This window comes from Megachile rotundata, chromosome 2, assembly GCF_050947335.1.
Source record: "Megachile rotundata isolate GNS110a chromosome 2, iyMegRotu1, whole genome shotgun sequence".
In the NCBI taxonomy this organism is placed as follows: domain Eukaryota; kingdom Metazoa; phylum Arthropoda; class Insecta; order Hymenoptera; family Megachilidae; genus Megachile; species Megachile rotundata.
The window spans coordinates 3,046,595-3,071,262 of record NC_134984.1 but is presented as its reverse complement, the minus strand read 5'-3'; the positions used below and the strand labels follow the sequence as shown (position 1 = coordinate 3,071,262).

The 24,668-nt window shown below is 32.6% G+C and overlaps 2 protein-coding genes and 1 pseudogene across 2 annotated transcripts; 1 reads left to right on the top strand and 2 right to left on the bottom strand.

The window, feature by feature from the left end:
* Positions 1-3,893: 3,893 nt before the first annotated feature.
* On the bottom strand, positions 3,894-6,043 carry eIF3l (eukaryotic translation initiation factor 3 subunit L). Its single transcript, XM_003707659.3, has 3 exons — positions 5,735-6,043; positions 4,166-5,626; positions 3,894-4,082 (listed from the first exon to the last, which is right to left on the bottom strand). Exons 1-3 carry the CDS (start codon positions 5,753-5,755, stop codon positions 3,948-3,950), a joined length of 1,617 nt encoding a protein of 538 aa, XP_003707707.1. The 5' UTR covers positions 5,756-6,043; the 3' UTR covers positions 3,894-3,947.
* Positions 6,044-6,838: 795 nt separating this feature from the next.
* LOC100883526 (developmentally-regulated GTP-binding protein 2) lies at positions 6,839-23,458 on the top strand. Its single transcript, XM_003707660.3, has 5 exons — positions 6,839-6,999; positions 7,444-7,751; positions 7,814-8,244; positions 8,385-8,586; positions 23,165-23,458. Exons 1-5 carry the CDS (start codon positions 6,936-6,938, stop codon positions 23,249-23,251), a joined length of 1,092 nt encoding a protein of 363 aa, XP_003707708.1. The 5' UTR covers positions 6,839-6,935; the 3' UTR covers positions 23,252-23,458.
* Positions 14,040-14,975, bottom strand: LOC143264019 (uncharacterized; annotated as a pseudogene).
* Positions 23,459-24,668: the final 1,210 nt, after the last annotated feature.

Here is a 24,668-nt window from a genome sequence, read left to right as displayed (position 1 = left end):
CAGACAATGCGATGGCTTGTCGCTGCCTAAATCGTATCCCCGGAGCGCTCGACGCAATTTCGATTCGGACGATTCGTCAAACGCATTAATAATTCTGCGCTTGACCTCTTCATATTTCCCTTTCGCCGGTGGGCATGTAAGGACGTCGGCGATGAATGGCAGTACCTCGTGGTCCAGTTGCGTGACTACTTGCTGATATATTTAGTGCTGTCGCTCGTAATTCGCGCTAAGTCGAACGTTGCCTCGACTTGCGCAAACCAGACATTAGGATTTTCCTTCCAAAAGGGCGGAAATTTCTGGAAAGACGCTGCATTAATGGCGGGTTCGGCGAAGGTTGACGCTTCTTTGTTGTCCGCCATTTTGTGCAAGACCGCGTCCTTTGATGGAGAGTGTGAAACCGCCATTTTTCCGCGTCGCTTTTTACTCTCGTTGCTTTTCACAATCACTCGCGAACTTTATTCTGCGCGTTTAAGAGTCGCGGGTCACCAAATGTGGGGGCCTTTAACAAAGCAGGACTCCTACTTTACCGACTATAGGTAATTGAATAGAAATATTCACTCGATTTAAAAATGAAAAAGGTTCAAAAGAGTTTATTTAAAATGTCTTAATTGTTTATAATGTGGATAATATACTAGGAGTACTGCTCACAGTGGAGTCTGAGCGAGGCGAAGCGTAACTCACACTGACCGAATAAATATTTTTGCAAACTTACTCCCGGTTTATCAATAAAATATTCATTTTTTAAACAATCAGTGAGGGCGCTGCTGACAGCAAGACTTTAATAATAAATTAAATTCAATCAAAGCCGACATACAGTCGCTTCGATTCATCAGTCTAATTAAGACAAACAATATTGGATTTACTTATCTAGATAAATTTTTCTATTAACTAACCATTTTTTATTATCCCCTTTGTTCTTCCCCAGAGCTCCATTTTGATTTGATAAACTCAATTCTCTCTTTAAATTCTCTTTGCCTTCTTATCAAGTCAAGACGCTCCCAAGATGGATATGAGAGTAGTTCAATGTCTTCGAACCTTTTTGCTCTTGAAAATGCAACATATGTCTTGTTCTCCTCAGATGTGGCATACTTAGGCTTGCTTTTATGCAATGGTTTTCGGCTAAAAGAGAGTTTTAAGAAAGAATACTTTTATAATAAATAATCATGTGAAGAAAAAATATTAGCCCCTTTTCTTCCATTGTATATATATGTACCTGAGTATGTCCTCCAAGGGAGCTAACCCGATTAAAAAGTTGTTTGAAACCAGACTCCTAAGTCGTCTCTAAATTTTCGGAAAAGTATCTCGAATATTGTCTTCAGAACCTATGCTAGGCCAAAAAGATTGACGCGCCACTTCCTTAATTCCTCTGGTGAAAAAGCCGGGATACTAAAGATATTCGCCTAACTAATTAAACTGGTCCTTTCGACCTTCTTAGGACCTCAAATAGTCTAATGAGACGTTCACCAAGGAGAAAAGACCAGATTTCTGTTATTTCTAGTGAAAGGACCTCGTTCTGGGCTAAAATTAAGTCTAACTCCTTTAATTTTTATCCGATTTTGTTCAGTATTGAACTTAAAGTTGTTTTTATTTAGAATATTCGCTCGGCTTCGCCTCGCTCAGACAAATATATTCCGAAACACAGAGGAATTCATGACCGCAATGTGGACGGTTTCTTCAAGTTTACCACGTTGGAGCCTATATTCGAGCTTAGGTGCGTTCATGATTCGTTCTGTTATACACTTTTAATATTTTTAATCACTCTTGACTTAACCAAATGTTTATACCAGTGCTCGGATTTAGATGCCCTTTTCGAGCCGATTTCGGAGTCGACGCCTACCGTGCTCCTACTACCGCGCTCGACTGCCCACGTGACGCCGTGCGCCAGGGACGTCGCACGATAGATTTGTCGGGCCATGGGGCCCGTGATTAGAAATTTTCCTTACACTGTTAATAATTATTATTTTTATAGATTATTAAAATTGTTAATACTATGTTTGCATTTATAAACATCTTCCATATATACATATAATAACAATAACACAAGTTATAATAATTACAATTTTGTCAATAGCTTTCCACATCACCCAGGAGGTACTATTGTTGATGCGTTTTTTTAAAGTGGTTTCCCCTATAGGCCTATTCCACTAAATAAGAAGAACGACAGTGACTTGGCAGGAAAATAGAAATCGAAAATATTTCAAAAGTCTCTTGATATTCTGGGTCGTTTGCACGATTCTACAAGGGATGGTATATCCACAGAAAAAACGCATCAACAATAATACCTCCTGGGTGATGTGGAAAGCTATTGACAAAAATGTAATTATTATAACTTGTGTTATTGTTATTATATGTATATATGGAAGATGTTTATAAATGCAAACATAGTATTAACAATTTTAATAATCTATAAAAATAATAATTATTAACAGTGTAAGGAAAATTTCTAATCACGGGCCCCATGGCCCGACAAATCTATCGTGCGACGTCCCTGGCGCACGGCGTCACGTGGGCAGTCGAGCGCGGTAGTAGGAGCACGGTAGGCGTCGATTCCGAAATCGGCTCGAAAAGGGCATCTAAATCCGAGCACTGGTTTATACTCATCTGTCGCCAACGTCCAACATTATTAACAGTTTACCTTTCAACTCTCCTTTCTTTCCGCCATCATAGTCATAGTTCATAGTTCATAGCTTTCCGAAACGATCTTTTCTTTTCTATCTACACAGTCACCATACAAAGCAAGTTCCTAAAATTCATAAATAGCCCTACTTCTCCGTTCTACAGCCAATCTAAGATTTTCCGAACACATTAACTGTTACAGTCGTATTGTGACATTTTGTAATAAAGTTATATTTTTCTACGAACATCGATTCTGAAATGTATTTCTTTTAAGTGATACCTTATCCGGTAAACTCAGTTTCGACAAACTATTTCCAAACCAAACATCACAGTTTAAATGCGCGGCACGTGTTCGTGGTAAAACTTAAGCAATGTGTACACCTTATAATATCGCATTGTAACTACAGCGCGTTTGTTTGCATCCAACTTTACATTTCTCGACGAATGAGTTTGGGCGTTTCAAGGGTCCTTCCCCCCAATGGTGGAGATAACATTTTTGCTTATATGTATAGAATGATTAGTATATTCTGTCCTTTCTTACGTTCAGAAAAACGTCAGTCAATATAGAACCTGTATGATTACGCTAACAGCATACATATTGTTTTGCTTGCTATTTTTGTCTACGTTCTGTAAATTTCAATCAGTGTAAAAACTACAGTATGTAAACGAAAGTTCAGACCCGAAAGATTCGCTTATATCAAAAGTTTACTGTCCTACTTCCTTCCTCTTAAATTGAGATAGGAGTTAAGAATTGGTATGAGATTTATTATGGATATGCTATCACAGAACATATTGTATGTTTCATTTGGCTCCAAAACCTATTTAACCATTTTATTTAGTTATATCTTTTATTTTGTCAATAGATATGGCATAATATCAATGCAATACATATATCGTTAATGTAAGATTGTATTATATGTCTTTAAAATATATTAAAGTGTGTTGGAAAAATAGAAATTAATGAACAGTGAAGGCAGGTCATGTGTTTTTTATCAGTGTGCTTCCCCTTCCTAAAGGAACTTTCTGTGGGTTCAAGTGCCCTAAACAACAGGCATGCTAAAAGGCTGTCCTAAGAACAAATTTATGTTGCCAAGGGCAGTTTTGTACTGACAACTGCTGTGAGAGGACAGAATACAGAAATCTAGTATTTTAAATGCACCCACTAAATTTGTTCGGTGATATCTCACCCTTTCATCGAATCATTTTAATTAGCTTACAGGTGTTTAATTTTTATAATTTTATGTTTATAATTATGTAAAATAACAAACACACAGGAGTCTTTAATAAATGTTTTTATTCTACATTATTTTATATCATTACAAAAATGATAACTAAATTTTAATATGATGTAATTTGCGGTTTAATTCTTCAAATTTTAATATTTTTCGAATAAAAAAGTCACCATAACGGTGTGCTACCTTTGTATCAGCAATATGAATCATATCATGATCGATGTAAAAATCCAACTGTAATAATACACAAAGTTATTATTTTTTATTTGTACTTAATAGGATTGCAATAATAAATATCATATTAAAAAAAAACTTACTTCAGATCCAGATTGAAATTTGCCATCTAAACCTGATGCACCTTTTGTCCATACAATATTTTTCATTTTATGTTTAAAACACAGTAAATGAATAGTTAATGCACTAACTTCTTTATCTAAATCCCAACTTTCATCAGGCCTTGTATTACTACACATAAATGTAGCTAGTTTACTTAATGGTAAAGTAGTATACAATTTTAAATATGAACGAATTGTTGGTAACATCTTTTGTTGAACAACTTCATCCATAAAAACTTGTGTTTGGTGTTTGATTGCTTCTCGAACATAATCTTCAGTTGGATTATCAGGATTTGGTGGTGTAAGAGACAAAAATTTTGGACATGAAAATAGAAAGCATGATTCAAATTCAACAAGATCTCCATATTGCATCTTATACATTTTTTCATGATAATTTTTATCTCGTAATGCTTGTTGTAATCCTTCATCTATGCATTGTGGATGAAGAACAAGACAAATTGCTAATAAGTGGTACATTTGTTCTGTTTGTTTATTTATTTGGTCATTCTGGAAGCTTCTTGTTGCAAATAATTGCTTTGTTCTTTGAATATATAATAGAATGCCAGAAAATGTTCTTATTGCATCTGCATATCTACGCATCATCATATAAGCAAAACCAACATAATACGCTGTTGATATTTGACAACCAGGAACATGAGAGTATGCACTTTTTTTATAAAGTTCAACATTTTCTAATACTTTAATAGCTTGGTAATAATCTCCCAAAAGGGAATGTAAACGTAACAATCCTACGAGAGAAAAATACCCAAGCATTTTATACAAAGAATGTCTTCCAAATACACCGGCTACAGAATCTGGATCTCCACCACTTGCATATACTTCTAATTGGCTCTTGATTTTTGATTTGTCAACTAAATAATGTAAAACGTTTAAAACACATAGTACATCCCATATCTTATTATGTGTGTTTAAATTTTCAATTTCTTCAGGTGTTTTATTTGACAAGATAGCACGATATTGTGCAAAAGATTGAAACTGATAAACAAATTCATCAATAAGTTCCCACAACCATTGATCAGGTAACTCTAGTTGAACAGGTGTATTTGGATGTAAAATATAATTAAACAGATCACAGTAATTATAAAAAGAACCAATACGTTGTTCTAATGTTGGTCCTTGCATTCGAGCATAAATGTGACGATAATATAGCTCTTTATATAATGTGAGGAATACTGGATCATTATCAACTATGTGTGCAATTGCTTGTGCATCTGGCCAGGAAGACTTATCAAATAATTGTTCCGAAATTTTTGGAAATGAGGTTTCGTATAAATTTTGTATATCAAAAATCATTCCTTCATTTATACAATTTCGTAAAAATACCAGAAAATTTCGTACAACTTCTGGCACTTGACGATAAGTTAATCTATCATATTGATCATTATGAACATCTGGTGGTCCATAATCATCGTATGCATCATACTAAAAGAATTATATAAATATTAATTTATGTTAACCTAGTATTAATTCCATATTGTTATTTTTATATAATTTTCTGTATTCAAATATTATTTTTTATTTAACACTTACCTCATTATAATCATCATACATGGTAATTAATTTTATTGAATTTATTTAAAAAGTCAATATAATCTATATCTTCGGTAAATCTTCAGTAAACTACAAATCTAACCAAGAAAGCTGCAAATGGTGTTGCATACAATCATAAAATAATCATAAAACAAGATTTGCTTCTAGGTTGTATTTTACTGTAATTTAGAATAGTTTCATGGCACTGTTGCATGTGAGCGGTGTTGGAATGAAGACTTAGGGATTTTAAGAGTCCAGAAATTCACTAGATCGAGCGGTGTGAAGTTCGTCGAATGTTTTCTGTCTATTTACTGTGTTTTTGGTTAGGAAAGACAAGGACGGTAAATATGATGTTACGAAAAAACACGCATTACGCGAGCCAAAACGACTCTATGACTACGTTTCCATCGAGGGTTCAAATCGGGTCAGAGTCGGGTTAGAGTCGGGTTTGAGTCGCGGGTTGGAGTTGCGGCAGGGTTGAACATTACCAACTGCACAAAGTCAACTACCATATTCTGACATGTAAAGGAGAGCAATATCAAAATAACATACAAAAATTATTTCTCAGATTACAAGATCACCGACAAAAAGTAATAATAACCTCTTCTACACCGATTAATACAACACGTGATACACAATGCAATTTGGATTTGTTATGTTGGCAACACGAACTCGACTCTTGTCGTTTCCACCGAACCTCAACTGAACGCTACCCTATAGGGTAGAGTTCAACTAAAACTTTGGTGCTTCCACCGTAAAAGCGCTCACCTCAACCCGACTCTAACTCGATTTGAACCCTCGATGGAAACTTAATCTATATAGGTACGTATTATGAGTCATAGCGTAGGTATGCTTCAGATAGTATACACACTACACATATACATTATCTGTATATATATCTAAAATAACCCAGCGAATTTGTGCATAGTATTTAAAATACGTATCTAAATTAGATTTTCCTACAATTAATGCCTTCTTCTTCTAAACAGATGAACTTTTTCTGTTTTTTTCTTGGTTTAGATCACTATGACTTTAACCAATCAAAATCGTAGACACAATTTTGTATCGTCTAATAGAAGCAATTTAAACGTATTTCTCTTTATTTCATAGTTCATGAGAAATATCATTAAATATATATATTAACACGTAATTGTGTTCGTGTATATAAATGTAAATTTATATCACATGCCTTAAATGCAAAATGGGTATATTAGAAAAAATATCTGAAATTGAGAAAGAAATTGCTCGGACACAAAAAAATAAAGGTTTGTCATATTTGAAATTCATAATTTTTATTAACCCTATTTGCAAATAGTTTCACACATTTATATTTTTATAACATACACCATTTTTTACACTTCAAAAATTCAAACATTGCTCTTTTGATTATAAAATATGTATAAATAAATGGATATCAGTGATAAATTATGAATAAACACAATATTAGAAATAGCTATTCATAAATTTATTGAATGAATGTTACTTGTTATAAGTATGATGACAATTTTGAAAAGTATTTATTTACTTTATTAAATGTTTCTTCGTTAATATTACATTGAATTATAATATTATTATTATATTTAAAATAAAAATTTACATTATTTAGTATTAAATAAAATTTTATGTTTTATATACAATTATAATTATTAATTGATGTCTGTGATCATATTATTCTGTGATTATTTAAATTATTGTATTTATTTTTTTAGCAACTGAATATCATTTGGGACTGTTAAAAGCAAAACTTGCAAAATACAGGTCACAACTGTTAGGGCCTCCAAAAAAATCTGAAAAAGGAGAGGGTTTTGACGTATTAAAGTCAGGAGATGCAAGAGTAGCATTAATAGGTTTTCCTTCTGTAGGAAAATCTACATTGTTAAGCACATTAACACATACAGAATCAGAAGCAGCATCTTATGAATTTACTACTCTAACTTGTATTCCTGGTGTTATTGAGTATAAAGGAGCTAATATTCAACTTCTTGATCTTCCTGGTATAATTGAAGGTGCTGCACAGGTAAATATAAGTTTGCAATAATTATTGTATTGAATTTTTATTTTTACACATAAATATTTCAGGGTAAAGGAAGAGGAAGACAAGTTATAGCTGTTGCAAGAACAGCAGATTTAGTTCTTATGATGTTAGATGCAACTAAACAAGATGTACAAAGACAACTTTTAGAAAAAGAATTAGAATCAGTTGGTATAAGACTTAATAAAAAGAAGCCAAACATATATTTTAAAGTTAAGAAAGGAGGTGGATTGGCTTTCAATTCCACATGTCCTCTGACAAAAGTAGATGAAAAATTAGTTCAAATGATCCTACATGAATACAAAATTTTTAATGCTGAGGTTTTGTTTCGTGAAGATTGTAGTGCAGATGAATTGATTGATGTAATTAATGCCAATAGAGTATATTTACCATGTCTTTATGTTCACAATAAAATAGATCAAATATCGATAGAGGAAGTGGACAGAATTGCTAGGCAACCTAACAGTGTAGTAGTTAGGTAAACTTCTTTTGTGTATTTTTCATTGGTAAAAATAGATACAAAGTTGCTCAAAATTTTGTAACATAAAGTGTCCATACATTTAAATTAAAAATTACTTAGTGGTTATTATAAAACATTTCATATTATTTTTCTTACAGTTGTAATATGAAACTAAATTTGGATTTTTTACTTGAGACATTATGGGAATATTTATCATTAATAAGAGTTTATACAAAGAAACCTGGCCAACCACCTGACTTTGATGATGGTTTAATATTACGAAAAGGTGTTACTGTAGAACACGTATGTCATGCAATTCACCGCACACTTGCTCAACAGTTTAAATATGCTCTTGTATGGGTAAGTATTAGATTAAATCAGTAGATTAAATTATTAAATATAAAAAGTGTCTGTTAACAGTGATGAGTAGTTAATTGTACCCATTAAGATATGAAAGCATAGAATTCCATTATGAAAAAGTAAATTCTGTAATTTTACTTATACAATCATAAATTACAATGTAGGAATGTAGTTGAGCTTATCATTGTTACATTTAATCCTTAGAATCCAGGCTATGGAAGCCTGCACATAATGGTTAAAATACAGAAATTGCAATTAAAACATTACACAATTCATATTTCTAAACCAATGTGGTTTTTTTTTAACAATCAGTACTCAATTTATAAGGAACGTAAGGTGTATTTTTAATTTCATGTGATGTAAACCATCTTTAAATATATTGCCATAATTAAGTACTGAATTATAGTTTCATAGACGTTTTATTTCGTATGAGAAATAATTATTACTGCTCATGTATTAAAGAAGAAATTAGTAATTTTAACACCTTATTTCTTTATATATTATTACGTATAACATGAAATAAAAAATCTGTTACCTTATGTCTTTTAAGAATTCAATGTTCATCATTTAGGAGACAAAAAATGTTCAAATTGAATCAGAAATAAGGACTATAATAAGATATTTTGAATAGTAATTTCCTAATTATAGTCATTAGACACTAGTGAGGTACATAGAGATCCATGATAAGTGTTCATTAATACATGTTTTGGTTTCCAAAATAATTGACAATCTTTTTAACTAGAATAGCTAGTTTAAAATTAGTAAATATTACTCTTTCCAAATTTTTAACTGACAATAAGTTTGTTAACCATTTTTCCATTGTTTTCCTCTATGTAGTTAGTCACTGAGATTTGGCTCACTATTTTCTTCTGTAATTTTTGGTAGGAATTTGATGACCATTTTCCTTCATTTTTTCTATACTGTCAGTTCCTAATCTTTTTTGGCCTACCATCCTCTTAAAAAAAAATTATTCACTGTCCTCTTCTCAGAATGAAAAAATATACCGATTTTCATTGTTGACATCAATAATATAATCCATATTTTTTTAACTTTTTTGGAAAAAAACTTCAAGCCTTTTCAAAACAGTGATTCGATGGTACCACTCTTAGGTGAAGTATACTATACTATAGTATGTTGAAAAAACAAAAGCAGATTTTTTAAATTATTTTATTAAAAGATTAACATATTGATACATTGTTCAAAGTTTGATTAACAAATATATGCAGGAAAAGGGGGTGATTCCACATAAAACATAAGTCGAAAATGTTGAATAAAATTGTTTCACTTGAGGCTTTGTTTTCGAGAAAAATAGGTTTGAGAACTTGTCGAGTGAGCTTGCACTTTGTCTACATTCGACTTGACTGATTTCGCTATAAATTAACTTTCTTATCTTCTATAAACATATACAATATTTTTATACATGGAATACATCGTGATTCAAGGTCACAACATGATGTTTCCTGTATCGTTCTCCGAGTTTTTTTATGCTTATCAAACAGAACGTTTAATTTCCGCGAATTTATGACAACATATAGCAATTGAGAGTATACTGATACGATTCCTCAATGTTCCACTTCATATTCGTATAAATTTTTCAATAAGACGAAGCATTACCACACTACAGTCGCGAGATAAGGTAGTTTTTAAATGAAAATTATCGGTGCTGGATCGGCTGTGATACCAGAACTTCTCGGTCGTTAATATTCCCCAATTTTTACCACTGGATTTTTATTTGTGGGTTCACGTTAAGTCTATTGTGTATAGTGATGACTTAATAAGTCTTGAACAATTATGATAAAAAGTTATTATGGCGTTTGACGAACATGTTCGTAGGAATTTGTTAAGAAGAGTGCAATTATGTGTGCAATAACATGGAAATCACTACTGGCAATTTATAAACCAAGCTATATTACTCCTGAATATTGTGGCCTTGACTCCCGATGTATTCTATATATACAAAAATTATATATGCTTATAGACGTGAGTAAAGATAGTTCAGAGCGAAATCCGTCAAGCCGAAAGCAGACTAACAAGGGGACATCAGGGTCGACGAGAAACGGATTTTCCTGAAACTTGCACTGTTTAAAGATCACATATCTAAGCATAATTGGGCAAAGCAGTAGCCCGCGCTTCTCAAGATTTTCCGAGATAATTGCATTGGAAAATTGTCTTATTCTGTCATAAGGTGTTCGTGTTAACGACTAGTCAGGCAGCAGAGTGGCTAAGGACGTAAGGTCAAAGAGTGGTACACAGTAGATTGGTGGGTCGAAATTCGTTTTGGACATTATTTTTTTTTCTTTCAATTTATACCTACCTTAATTTTAAGCATAACATTTATAAAATCTGCACCAATGAACAGTTATTTTTGCATATTTTTTATTTGTGGGCATTGGGGAAAATGTTGAACATCTGCTGCTTGACCAATCGTTAACGTGAACTCCTTATAAGAGAATAAGACAATTTGCTAATGCAATTATCTCGGAAAATCTTGAGAAACGCGGGCTACTGCTTTGCCTAATTAAGTTTAGATATGTGATCTTTAAACAGTGCAAGTTTCAGGAAAATCCGTTTCCCATCGACCCTGATGTCCTTTTGTAAGACGCTAAGCATTACAGGGGAAAGAGAAGTTGAAACTTGAAGGATTTCAAACATTACATACGTAGTAGTAGAAATTCAAGCGTGCGAATATTTCTGTATAAAAAAATTTACAAAATTCATTGCAACAAATTATTCTGAAGATTTGACTGATACTACTCCCGGCAATCAATTTTTGCCCAAACGTAATATAGTACGTAATTAATTAGAATTGCCCAATTTCTTATATGTCATAGAGCAAGTTATATATAAAAAAAGCTGCATGTTTTCATTCAATTGGTTTAATATAATGTAAGAATAAGGAAAATAATTACAACATTTGTGTATTATGCCCACAAAAATAATGATAGTAATGGAAAAATGATTAGCAGTTGCTGCACAAACTATTCTTTTATTATATTACAACGAGTATTCATTCCTGATGCCGGTTGTAAATTTTTTTCTTTCTTTTTCGAAATGTAAAATTTGATTCAATAGTCGACACTCAGCTAAAATAGAAAATTTAGTAGTTGACATCTTTTTGTTTTAGTAGTTGATATAGGGAGAAAATTCAATTAATGAACTAGTCTTGACAATGTGGGAATACAGAATTTTATTGAACATTTGAAAAAGATTATTATTGAGTAAGTTTACAAAAAAATATTTAAAAATTAAGAGTTAATATGAAGAGTTAATAATAAATATTTAATATAAAGAGTTCGAACTCTCCTCGTATCGGAGCACTCAATTCACTTTCTTTGTTCTATGTTTCTGAGATTTTTCTTGTTTATTTTTTTCTTTTTCGTCTCTTGTCCGACTTCTTTCGGCAACATGCTCCAATTTCCTTCTTTCAAATTCTTCTTTTTTGACTACCTTCTTTTAAAATACTCTTGGCATAGACGTCCTGAGACAATGGTGGGCATTTTTTCTTTTGAGCTTCGTTTTCTTTTTGACTCCTCGCTGTTTCTCATAGAATAAGTGCTTCTTAAACGGGCTGGGAATTTCTGCAGAGGCCGAAGAAGACTTAGCTTTACAAGAATTAGGAGCTGACTCTTCGTTTGCAACAGATGTGGATGTTTCAGTTTGCATATTATCTATATTATCCTAAAAATTCTGATTGATAGGTGGATTAGGGAAAAAAGATATACTGTCAAGTTGTTGTTTCGTGTTTTGTCACAGTTGAAATAGCGACATATCCCTTTCTTTTAACTCATTATTTGGATTTCCCTTTTTAAATATATTAAGTTCCGCCCCGTCAATCATTTTATTAACACGTTCCGTGCCACGTGTACCACCGGTGGTACACGGTAAACTTGATCGTCAGGTCACGTGTACCACCGGTGGTACACGCAGTCATATTTATTCAATGCGCTGAAAACATATATTTTATTACAAATATAATTCTGTAAACTATATTTCTACAATACATAAAAAAAAGCATTATACAAGATACAGTATAGAACAAAATACATAAGTTTATTTAATTGTTATATATACAATAATTAATAATTACATTTAATGGTGCATTTCGTTGAAGCAAGGGAGGCATAAAGACGGCTTTTTCGGGCAATCGCTGCAAAACGTTATTACTCTTATAGTTTTTTGTCTTGCTACTTCAGTTCCGAATTTTTTTACATTTTTTTTATAGCAAGAAATGAAAATAAAATAATGAAAGAAAAATAATAATAATAATGAAGTAAATAATAGAAACTTGTTTTCCAACAGAAACAAATGAAAAACAAAAAATGTTATCTCCGTATATTTACCTACTCCTTCTTTTGTTAAATAATTTATTTTATTTCTCTCGTTTTTTATTCAACAAATTCGAGTGCAGCAGGTTTTTTTACTAACCGAAAAGTTTCGAACTGACTGACTTTTGCACTCGAACTGATCGCAGCGCCACGTGTACCACCGGTGGTACACGATGTGATAACTGCTCTAAACAAGAGAACTAATTATGTATTGATGATATAATGAAATATTGTGTAATAATATATCGATCTTTAGTTAAAATATCAAATGGCCTGAACGACAAGTCAGGCAAAAATGGCTTGGCACGGAACGTTGGTCGTTAGTCCTTTGAAATACAGTCTCGAGTGCGCGTCACGTTGTAAATACTTTATATTTGTCTGAGCGTTAGCGAAGACTATAAGATGAAAAATGTAGGGAAATTACCCACGCTAGGGCCAAAACTACTGGACCAATCTTAACCAAATTTTGAACTTAGCATTCTCATGGCATGGGGCATTGCAGATGAAAATTTGGTTGAGATTGGCCCACTTTAATCCATTTTTTTACCTTGCAATCTTGAAACCATTTACACGAGAGCGACTTGACAATATTCAAAGGAAACCATCCGTTGTTGAAAGAAGAAGATTTATGGCATCAAGAGATTTGTAGTTTTTAAATACATCCTACTTTGAATATAAGTTGTAAATTATCTTTTCATGTTGTTTTCCGCATAAATTGCTTGAATTGATTCCATAATTTTCACATATCACAAATTTCATCCACAAAAATAAAAAAATTTTAAAACTTAATACAATTGACATAATTTACATGAAGCATAATCGATAAAATAAACAAACTAAATATTATCAAAGTTATAGAAGTTTTTAACAGCATAAAATGAAAAAAAAAGCTCGAGGCTAATGCTATTTATATCTTTTCAAATCATAGAATGAACGATTGATTTTTATTGGTGTAGCACAATCAATCTATATACGCACGCTCAGACTTCACTGTTATCAACAGTAGTCTAGTAAATACATTTATTCTTTACTTTCATCAAAACCGTGTGTGTTTTATTCTCGCTCCTGACAAAAGTTTTGGGAAATATTTTTTTTTACTATCGGGTTATCCAAATTTGACAACTTCCAAGTATGAACCTTCTTCTTCCATAGCACTTTTAGAGGTCTAAAAATCACAACATCCATCGCTTGAAGCAGATGGGTAGCATCAGGGTAAAGGGCACCGAGGATTATTCCATTTTGTTCACAGAACTGGCTTACTTGTAAGCATAAATGAGACGCGTGTCCATCAACAAAAAGTATAACAGGCAAACGAACATTTTCTTTCTTTAACCAAGGGTGGAAAATATTTGCCACTAACTCGAAAAAAGCCTTGCAGGTCATCCACCCTCATGATGGGAAGTTTTCGGCAATTTCCTGCGCAATTCTTTTATATTTAAACAAAACTGTTGTACAGCACCTGCGGCACTGCCCGTGACTAGAATGGTCAGGCATTCCTTTTCATCAGTATTAACTTGCTGATATTTTGTTCTGTCCCCCCTTTTTGTCAAAACCTTACCACCCTGAGGATTCAAAAAAAAAAGCTGTTTCGCCAGTATTGAAAATTCTGCTGGAATCCTCTAAAATATCCCCGTTTCCACTTTCAGTAATGCACGTCCTGACTTCATTAAATCAATTTAAGAGATTTTCCTTGCAAATAGCAGCCCTTGTTTTTGTCAGGTTTTGAGACGTCCTAACAGAAGTCTCAGGATGATTTTTCATAAATCCTTTGACCCACGATCTTTCCGGATGATCATCTTTAAAAGGGTTGGACCGGTTCAAGTCTTTTATAATACGCTGTACGCTGTGGGTAACATGTTCGTTACTCACAGAAAAACTTACTCGAGCCATTTCGAAAATCCAACTTTTTATTGCATTTTCTTTTGCATGAAAAGAACTGCAAACTTTGCATTGTTTGCAAAGACAAACAATGGGTCCATTTTTCTGGACCCAGAAAAATGGGTTTGATTGGGTCCATTTTTCTTTTAATTGGATATTTGTCTTTAATCTTGTATTTTAAAGTTATCCTCGAAAAACTTCCTAGCTGCTGTTTTATACGGAGTGTTATGGAGCCGAACATCTTCCACAGCTGCTTGCATAGTCTCTTCTGCATAGTTTCTGAAGTTACCCTTCATAGGAGGCATCTCAAAATTAACAGAGAAATAAAGTCAGTAGGTGACACGTAGTAATTTAATAGTTCACACCCCATGTCAACTACTGAATAATAGACCATTACAAGTTTCAGTAGTTGACACGGAGTGTATTTAGACAATTTAGCATTGTTTGTTGCCAATTTTAATAAATAAACCTCTTTTTAAGTTTCAAACAACATAAACGAATGCCTTTTTTACTCACAATGATTAAATAATACAAACTTACAGTACTTACATTTTAACCAAGTCCTTAGCGATTTATACAAGAAAACACTGAAAAATCGTAAAAGCCGTGCGCAAGTTTGATTAATCAGTTGCTATGACATTTTTGAATGGTGGATATGTATAATAGTTCGCAATTAAGCCACTGAAGCGTGACAGTATACAGATTAATAAGGTTTGATGTATTCCAACTTGTGGTTTCCTTATTTATTTACTTTTTTTGAAAAAGTATCAAGTATTGGTACAGTGTCAACCACTGGTGCTCTTACCTTATACAGAGTATCCACGGCTAAGCGTGACAGCGCGATATTTCATGAACTATTGATGACAAGAAAAAGTGTTTATATAGAAATTGCAGGGTAAAAGGGGTTCTATATTTTGGCGTAAACAAAATTTTTTTATTTTTATTAATATAAAAGATATGATGGTGAAGTTTTGTTTTTTAAATGGAACTATATTTTTTTCGATCACGCGATAGTGCTTTTCAAGACGAATTCATTAAGGTTTAATGTATTTACCCGATTTTTATTAGTTTTCGAGATATAACGCTTAGATATTTAGTGATTTTCAGCATTGACGTCTCGGTTTGAGTAGTAAGTCATAAAATCGGTCTTATTGTTGCGGTAAGTGACGCATGTTTGACTCTGCCTACCGAAACCGATAGCCGGTGTTTACGGTCGGAACGGCAGGTCCGAAGAGTAAGAAACGAGAAAAATATTGTCCATTACAGTCTATGTTTTCCGTATCGAAGATGATATTAATAATTTGGAATGTTGGAACATCTATTTAAATGTTTTAGTAGAAGGTAGGTATAAAAACAATTTGATGTTAATTTTTAAAAATATTTTATGCAAAAAATTTATTCCACATGCCTTCCGCTGTTTAAAATACGGGTTTCTATTCGCTTTATAAATTCGTTTTCGACATTTGCTATGATTTCGGATGGAACATTCACGCACGCAGTTTGGATTCTATTTTTTAAGTCTATTATATTGTGTACTGGTGTTTTGTAAATTTGTTGTTTTATATATCCCGATAAGAAAAAGTTGCATGATGTTAAATCGGGTGACCGTGGTGGCCAAGAAATTGATCCACCATGGCCTATCCATTTTTGTCTGAATATTTTGTTTAGCCAGTTCCTAGTCTCTTTTGCGTAATGTGGCGGAGCTCCATCATGTTGGTACCACATATTTTTCCTATCGACAAGATTTATGTCCTCCAAAATATTAAATAAAAAATTGTTTAAAAATGTAAGGTATGAATGCGCCGTGATAGAGCTTCCAAAATAATACGGTCCATAAATTTATCTATTAAAAATTCTGCACCAAACCAAAATGTTTGTTCTGGATTGGTGATTAACTGGTCTCTTCCAGTGTGGATTTTCTAACGACCCCATTCGCGCATTTTGATGACATATTTGTCCGTTCGTCGAAAATACACATTCATTCGTAAAAAATATATTCCGGAAAAAAGTTCGGTCCTCCGCCAATTTATCTGCAAACCATATTGCAAATTGCAAACGAACTTCAAAGTCTTTATCAAACAATTTTTGAACTTTGATTGGCTTATATGGCATCATATTGTGCTTTTTTAAAATGTTGTGAATAGTGGAATTTGATATTCCACAGCTCTCCGCTAATTTTCGTACACAAGTTGTTGGTTTTTCATTCACCGCTGCCAGGACATAGATTTCATCCATTCATGTCCAACTTTGCTGTGGATGGGGTAACATCTCTAACTATTCTTCCTTGACTTACAATTAGTGATCCTGTTACTTGAAAACGATCACAAATTCGTTTAATCTGCAAAATATAGCGACTTTATATAAACACGAGTACAGAAAAAAAACTTAAGAGAAAACAATATCAATACCTACAGTATTCTCTCCGTAAATGTTACTTTTGCCGGTCTCGATTGTAACATTTACGGTAGAGGTCCTACATTCTTTGTAGTGTGCCGAACGTAGAAAGAGACAGCGATACAAAAGACAAAGAGGGATAGAGTTTCGAGCGTTCGGCAAACATGAAAGGCTTGTGCGTGTTCTGTCTTTTAAATTTAAAAATTAAAATTCTTTATTTTTGGTTTTTCGTCAATGGAACTTTTACCATCGTATTTGTCTCATTTTTCTGATTAAAATGACACCAAATACGATATGATTACGATCGTAATTACTTATGTAACAAGTCATAAAAGTTTGGGATGTAACATTTACGGTAGAGGTGCGAATTCCTACTAAAGGCTTGCTATACAAGTAATTATGATTTTAATTATACCGTGTTTGGTACCATTTTAATCAGAAAAACGAGATGAATACGATAATCGAAGCTTCATTGATGAAACCCTAAAAATAAAGAATTTTGATTTTTGAATTTAAAAGACAGAAGACGCACGAGTGTTTCATGTTTGCCGAACGCGTCAACCTTCTGCTTCTCTTTCTTTTTAACCGACTTCGTCTATTCGCCGTCCTCTTTTATGTTAAAAACTTTAATCACTCGTTACACACACAATTGTTAACGTAATTATATCATATTTGGTGTCATTTTAATCAGGAAATCTAGCCAAATACAACAGTAAAAGTTTCATGAAAAAATAGTAAGAAATAAGAAAGTTACAATCTTTTCCTTTGCTTGCATTAGTATGTGTCTCACCAATATTTGATCCTCGTCGTTTCGGCGACCGATCGTGTTTCATTCTTGACTGATTTCGAGGGGGATCCCCCCAGTAGTGGGGATACAATTTTAACATTTACGGTAGAGATCTTTTTAACATTTACGGAGAGAATACTGTATTAGTGTTTTGATAAATGAAAAAGGAAACTTCACTTACCATCATAGGATGTGGTTTTGGTCGATTTGGATGTCGCTAAGAAAAAATTTGGCCTATCCCGATTTGACAAAACAGGAGTAACACCTCACAACTGCACAAATTCTATTTTTTCTTCTACGATAAAACAAGACATTTTCGATACGTGTTCTTATATTAATCAAACACTAATGTGTCAAGATCTGAAGAATTCTGCTTTAAATACTGTTTTGTACTTCTTGAAGGAATCTGTTAGAAGATATATTCTTCTATTGGTTGAAAAGGTCTAAACAAATAGTAAACCGAAGGGAATGAAAGCCTTACAAGGATAAAGAATGTAAAATTTGTTAATAACAGAAGGATTCATAAAACGTATTGAAAACTGTATTTCGGTACACAATAATCTCATAAAACACCAGCAAGTCTAATTAGATATTCCCGGGAAAGTTGGAATTTTTACTAGAAGCTTAGTTAGTTATTATAATAAATGCATTATTTGTGTGTAGCAAAATTTTTCAATGATTCAGAGATGTGCCTTAAGAAGCAGAATTTTACGAGTTTATCGTTTGCAATCCGGTGACCAGCTACACGGATTTCGTGTATTGTTCCTCACAATTAGTCACCTCGTAAGGGCCATCATTAGGTAGAGGTAAATATCTTTTCTTTTTTAAAAATTTTGAATTCTACAGTACAAGTTATAAAACGAATATAAAATAATAAATGTCGAAAACGAATTTGTAAAGCGAATAGAAACCCGTATTTTAAACAGCGGAAGGCATGTGGAGTAAATTTTTTGCATAAAATATTTTTAAAAATTAACGTCAAACTGTTTTTATACCTACCTTCTACTGAAACATTTAAATAAATGTTCCAACATTCCAAATTATTAATGTCATCTTCGATATGGAAAACATAGACTGTAGTGGACAATATTTTTTTCGTTTCTTACTCTTCGGACCTGCCGTTCCGACCGTAGACACCGGCTATCGGTTTGGGTAGGCAGAGTTAAATATGCGTCACTTACCACAACAATAAGGCCGATTTTTAACCGACTTCGAAGAAGGAGGAGGCTACTCAATTCGACCAGTATATCTTTTTTTTTCTATGTGTGTCCGCCGATTACGCCTAGCTGGATGCACCGATCGGAACGAAACCTTTTGCATCTGGTAGGTTGACTCCCCATTGGTACCGTTATAAACAAATTTTTCATTTTTTAATTGCAAAGTATTGTTATTGCAAAAAAACCGGCAACTTTTGAAATAAACTTTTCTCGATTTTAGTGCGCTTTTAATATCTTATCATGTCACGGACATGATTCTGAACAATTTTGTTCATATACAAATTTCGCGGAAAGCTTTAGTTTTCGAGATATTAGCGAAAAATTGTTAAAAAGTTTTGAAATCAACTTTGGACGATTTTAATGTCCTTTTAATATGTTATCAGGGGCACGATTCTGAACAACATTTTCCTTATCCGCAATTAAGGGGAAGCTTTAGTTTTCGAGTTATTAGCGAAAAACTATTGTTACTAATATATGTATGTATTGAATTCCGCGTATGGCTTCGTGTCTCTGGTGGTGTATGAGTCAACATGCGTCGCCGATTTTCTACTGTTTCTACAAACATGTCTTGTCGGCCGAAAATCAGTATACATGTATAATTGTCTGAGCGTTAGTTGTCTGAGCGTTAGCGAAGACTATAAGATGAAAAATGTAGGGAAATTACCCACGCTAGGGCCAAAACTACTGGACCAATCTCAACCAAATTTTGAACTTAGCATCCTCATGGCATGGGGCATTGCAGATGAAAATTTGGTTGAGATTGGCCCACTGTAATCCACTTTTTTACCTTGCAATCTTGAAACCATTTACACGAGAGCGACTTGACAATATTCAAAGGAAACCATCCGTTGTTGAAAGGAGAAGATTTATGGCATCAAGAGATTTGTAGTTTTTAAATACATACTACTTTGAATATAAGTTGTAAATTATCTTTTCATATTGTTTTCCGCATAAATTGCTTGAATTGATTCCATAATTTTCACATATCACAAATTTCATCCACAAGAATAAAAAAATTATAAAACTTAATACAATTGACATAATTTACATGAAGCATAATCGATAAAATAAACAAACTAAATATTATCAAAGTTATAGAAGTTTTTAACAGCATAAAATGAAGAAAAAAGCTCGAGGCTAATGCTATTTATATCTTTTCAAATCATAGAATGAACGATTGATTTTTATTGGTGTAGCACAATCAATCTATATACGCGCGCTCAGACTTCACTGTTATCAACAGTAGTCTAGTAACTATTGTTATTGCAAAATCCTATTTTTTGGTATTGTTATGTAAGAAATGTTTCACAGTATCCTATACAATTCTCCCCATTCCACTAAAATGCGTGAAATAAAATTATTTTAAGAAAAAAAATACGCCGACTTCGAAATGCACTAAAAAGTATAAAATAATTTCTATTTCCTAATGAAGTAATTTCTATTTCATACAATCATACAATTACGTCACAGATATGAATGAAACCTATTTACTCGTTAGATAGTATATTAAATACATTTCAACCTTTTCGGAGGCGGCGCATAATTAAAAATACCTCAGTAAACGTTGCTGCCAATAACCAGCTGATTGTGGTATGGCGTATTGTAAATTAATAAATCCTGAGAAAGAATACGAAAGAATACGATTAAGTTTCTGATATAAATGAAATTGAATCGACTCCGTTCGCATGTGGAAGCCATGGATCTAAGAACCTATAAACGGAGCCCACGACGCGGGAATTACCAAATTTGCGGCAGATGGGCTCTATCTTTATAGTATATGCGGCGATCGAGTCTTTCCGTCGCATACTCTATGAATCTAGATAGACCATAGTTACATTCTATACGCACTAACACCTACTTCGCGGCGTGCTGTCGAGTTATATGTATAGAAAAAAAAATAGCTATTCAAGCTTTGCCTATGTTCGGCTGTCCAAAGGTTGACATGTTCAAGAAAATCTTTTAATTTTGCGCCGCGTCCGAAAAGGTTGAAATGTATTTAATACACTACCTAACGAGTAAATAGGTTTCATTCATATCTGTGACGTAATTGTATGATTGTATGAAACAGAAATTACTTCATTAGGAAATAGAAATTATTTTATACTTTTTAGTGCATTTCGAAGACGGTGTATTTTTTTTCTTAAAATAATTTTATTTCACGCTTTTTAGTGGAATGGGGAGAATTGTATAGGATACTGTGAGACATTTCTTACATAACAATACCAAAGAATAGGATTTTGCAATAACAATAGTTATTATACATGTATCCTGTTTTTCGACCGACAAGACGTTTGTAGAAACAGTAGAAAATCGGCGACTGCATGTTGACTCATACACCATCAGAGACACGGAAGCATACGTAGAATTCAATACATACATATATTAGTAACAATAGTTTTTCGCTAATAACTCGAAAACTAAAGCTTCCCCTTAATTGCGGATAAGGAAAATGTTGTTCAGAATCGTGCCCCTGATAACATATTAAAAGGACATTAAAATCGTCCAAAGTTGATTTCAAAACTTTTCAACAATTTTTCGCTAATATCTCGAAAACTAAAGCTTTCCGCGAAATTTGTATATGAACAAAATTGTTCAGAATCATGTCCGTGATAAGATATTAAAAGCGCACTAAAATCGAGAAAAGTTTATTTCAAAAGTTGCCGGTTTTTTTGCAATAACAACACTTTGCAATTAAAAAATGAAAAGTTTTTTGATAATGGTACCAATGGGGAGTCAGAACCTACCAGATGCAAAAGATTTCGTTCCGATCAGTGCATCCAGCTAGGCGTAATCGGCGGGCACACATAGAAAATAATAATAATAATAATAAAAAAAAAATATACTGATCGAATTGAGTAACCTCCTCCTTTTTCGAAGTCGGTTAAAAAGTGTTTCTATGGATCGTTGGACGCTCCTGAGACACTACGGCACTCGCGCGATCGGTGGCTCGGCCGTCGAGTCTAAAGCGGTAGAGGGGGTTCAGAAGGTGGTTTCCTCACGAATCGGCCCGAAATGTGCAAGGATTTCCGAGCACTGTTTTCTATCACGAACCGAGAAACATTTTAAAAACGCGAACCAGTAAGAAACATTTAAAGTCCGAATAACTGTAACAAACGTTTAAAACTCAAACAAGCGAACAACATTTTAAATCGTGAATCCGTAAAGTATGAACTTACAACACGAGTATTAATAACACGGACGAGTAAATCAAATCACGAAGTATCAGTCAATCAAATTATGGCTGAATCAGAATTAGCAGTGGGTACCTATACTGCGCAATATAAGCAGTAAAGACCATCATTGGCGGAATTATTAAGAGTCGTCGAATCGCTGTCTGTATTTTTGAACGCAAGTTCGCGCCTCACTGAACATATTCTTTCCATATTTTTTTTTTTATAATTTCAAGATAAATTTAAAATACTTTTAAATGACTGTCATTCATTTTTGCATCTTCAAGATAAAAAGAAATTACAATAAAAAATTTATTGTTTAGTTTGACTATTAAACATTTGAAACGTCATATCATGTTATAGTAATATCATTGCATATAATTATTATGTCCGTTAATGCTAACGATTACGTATATGTTTTACAATCAGCGTCATTTTACAAGTATTTTTTAAAAATAGAATTATAATTTAATCTGTATGCATTAATCTACTGCAGATCTTGTAAGTCTAATTATGTTACGTTTATGAATATTATCATATCATAATACAAAAGAAATTCCTTACTACTGGTTTTATACAACTTATTAAAGATGCTTTCTTCTGTAAAGTGAATTACGTTCTTCGCAGAGTTAAATCAATATACTAGATGATATGCTATTTTCATTTAAATTCAATGCAAAAATATTTAATGAAGGAACTTCAATTATATTTGTCTAATATGATAGAAAAATTAAGTTTATTTATTTTTTATAGTTTTCGAAGATAATTGTAGATATGTTGAATAATATCTAGAATTTTCTTTTTCAGGGTACAAGTACCAAGTATTCACCTCAGCGGGTAGGACTGCAGCATGTTATGCACGATGAAGATGTTATTCAAGTAGTTAAAAAATAAAATTTTGACAATTATATGAATTATTGATGAAAATTCAAATATCATAGAAATGCTTTATATATTTTTATTTCGTATACATTAATAAGCAAAAAAATAAATTAAATTTGGGATTTATTTTAATTAATTTAAAAATGAAACTTTCAAAACGTATATTTTAGAGTAGTTTCCAAATATAATCATTTAAATAAAATTTTTTATACATTTAAATTGTACACAATTAATTTTATAAGCACATTTTTTATAATTTTATAACTGGTTGAATACAGTAAAGTCACATTAACTACTCGTTAATACTAGATCATTTCACTAATTTCACTACATCATGATTATGAGGTATCGTGGTCATCATGAAACATCGTGTAGCAGTCCCAATGAACATAACCGTAGATTAGAATTGTACGTACTATGTTTTTAGTAACAGAACGCAGCATGCAAATACGCAGTCTTGAGCTGCGATTATATCCATTACAAACACTGTACAATGTTTCTTTGTTCTTGTTGACATGTTCGTTCCTTGAAACCAATCAGCTTTCACAATAATCAATCGTATTTAGATTCAAATGATGATCGGTTAACGCGACTTTACTGTTTACAATAGTAATACCTACACGTCATTTTAAGAACATATATGTATTCTTTAGATGATAAAATTTCATTTACGTAGTGCATATTGTTTTTACACCAAAATAACACACAGAACGATGTTTTATCTGCTTGTTGGAAAGCTGGCATTTACTTTATTTATTTAAAATATTTTGTCTTTGATGGGCAGGTGTTGCATCACAACATTTGATATAGATTGCAACATCTGATCGGAGATATAGTATACACAGTGGGCATTTTTTAACGTATTTTAGGTCATACGTGAACCAAGATGAAAGGTAATCTATGACGCTACTTATGTTCTTTATGCAAAACTATGCAAAATTTGATAAAAGGAGGCAAATTCACTATGACCGATTTTACTTGCTTTTTTCTTTCTTATTATTTTCAGTTATAATACTCAATTACAAGAATTAATTATTAGCTAAGATATGAGACAAATGCTATTTATAAACTGTTTTGATAATTTTATTTATATTCTATTAATTATAGTGATAATAATAAGTGTTTGTGCAGCTTGACAGTCAAGAATTGGATTTGGTTTACAGTAACCTAATTACAATTAATTCACAATTAAATGAATTATGCATTCATCCTTTGCATTCATTCAGTCATTCAGATTATCACTCTTCTGTATAGCAATTTTGTTTTACATTGAATGATTTTTATCTCTACTAACATTTGTATTATAATCCTTGTCTATTTTTCTGTCCTTTTCATTTGTAACTTTTTCAACCGCTGTATAATCTTTCTATTGCTTTGTCCGCTTACCATTTCTTCTAAAATAATATCCCTATCTATTTCTTCACATTTG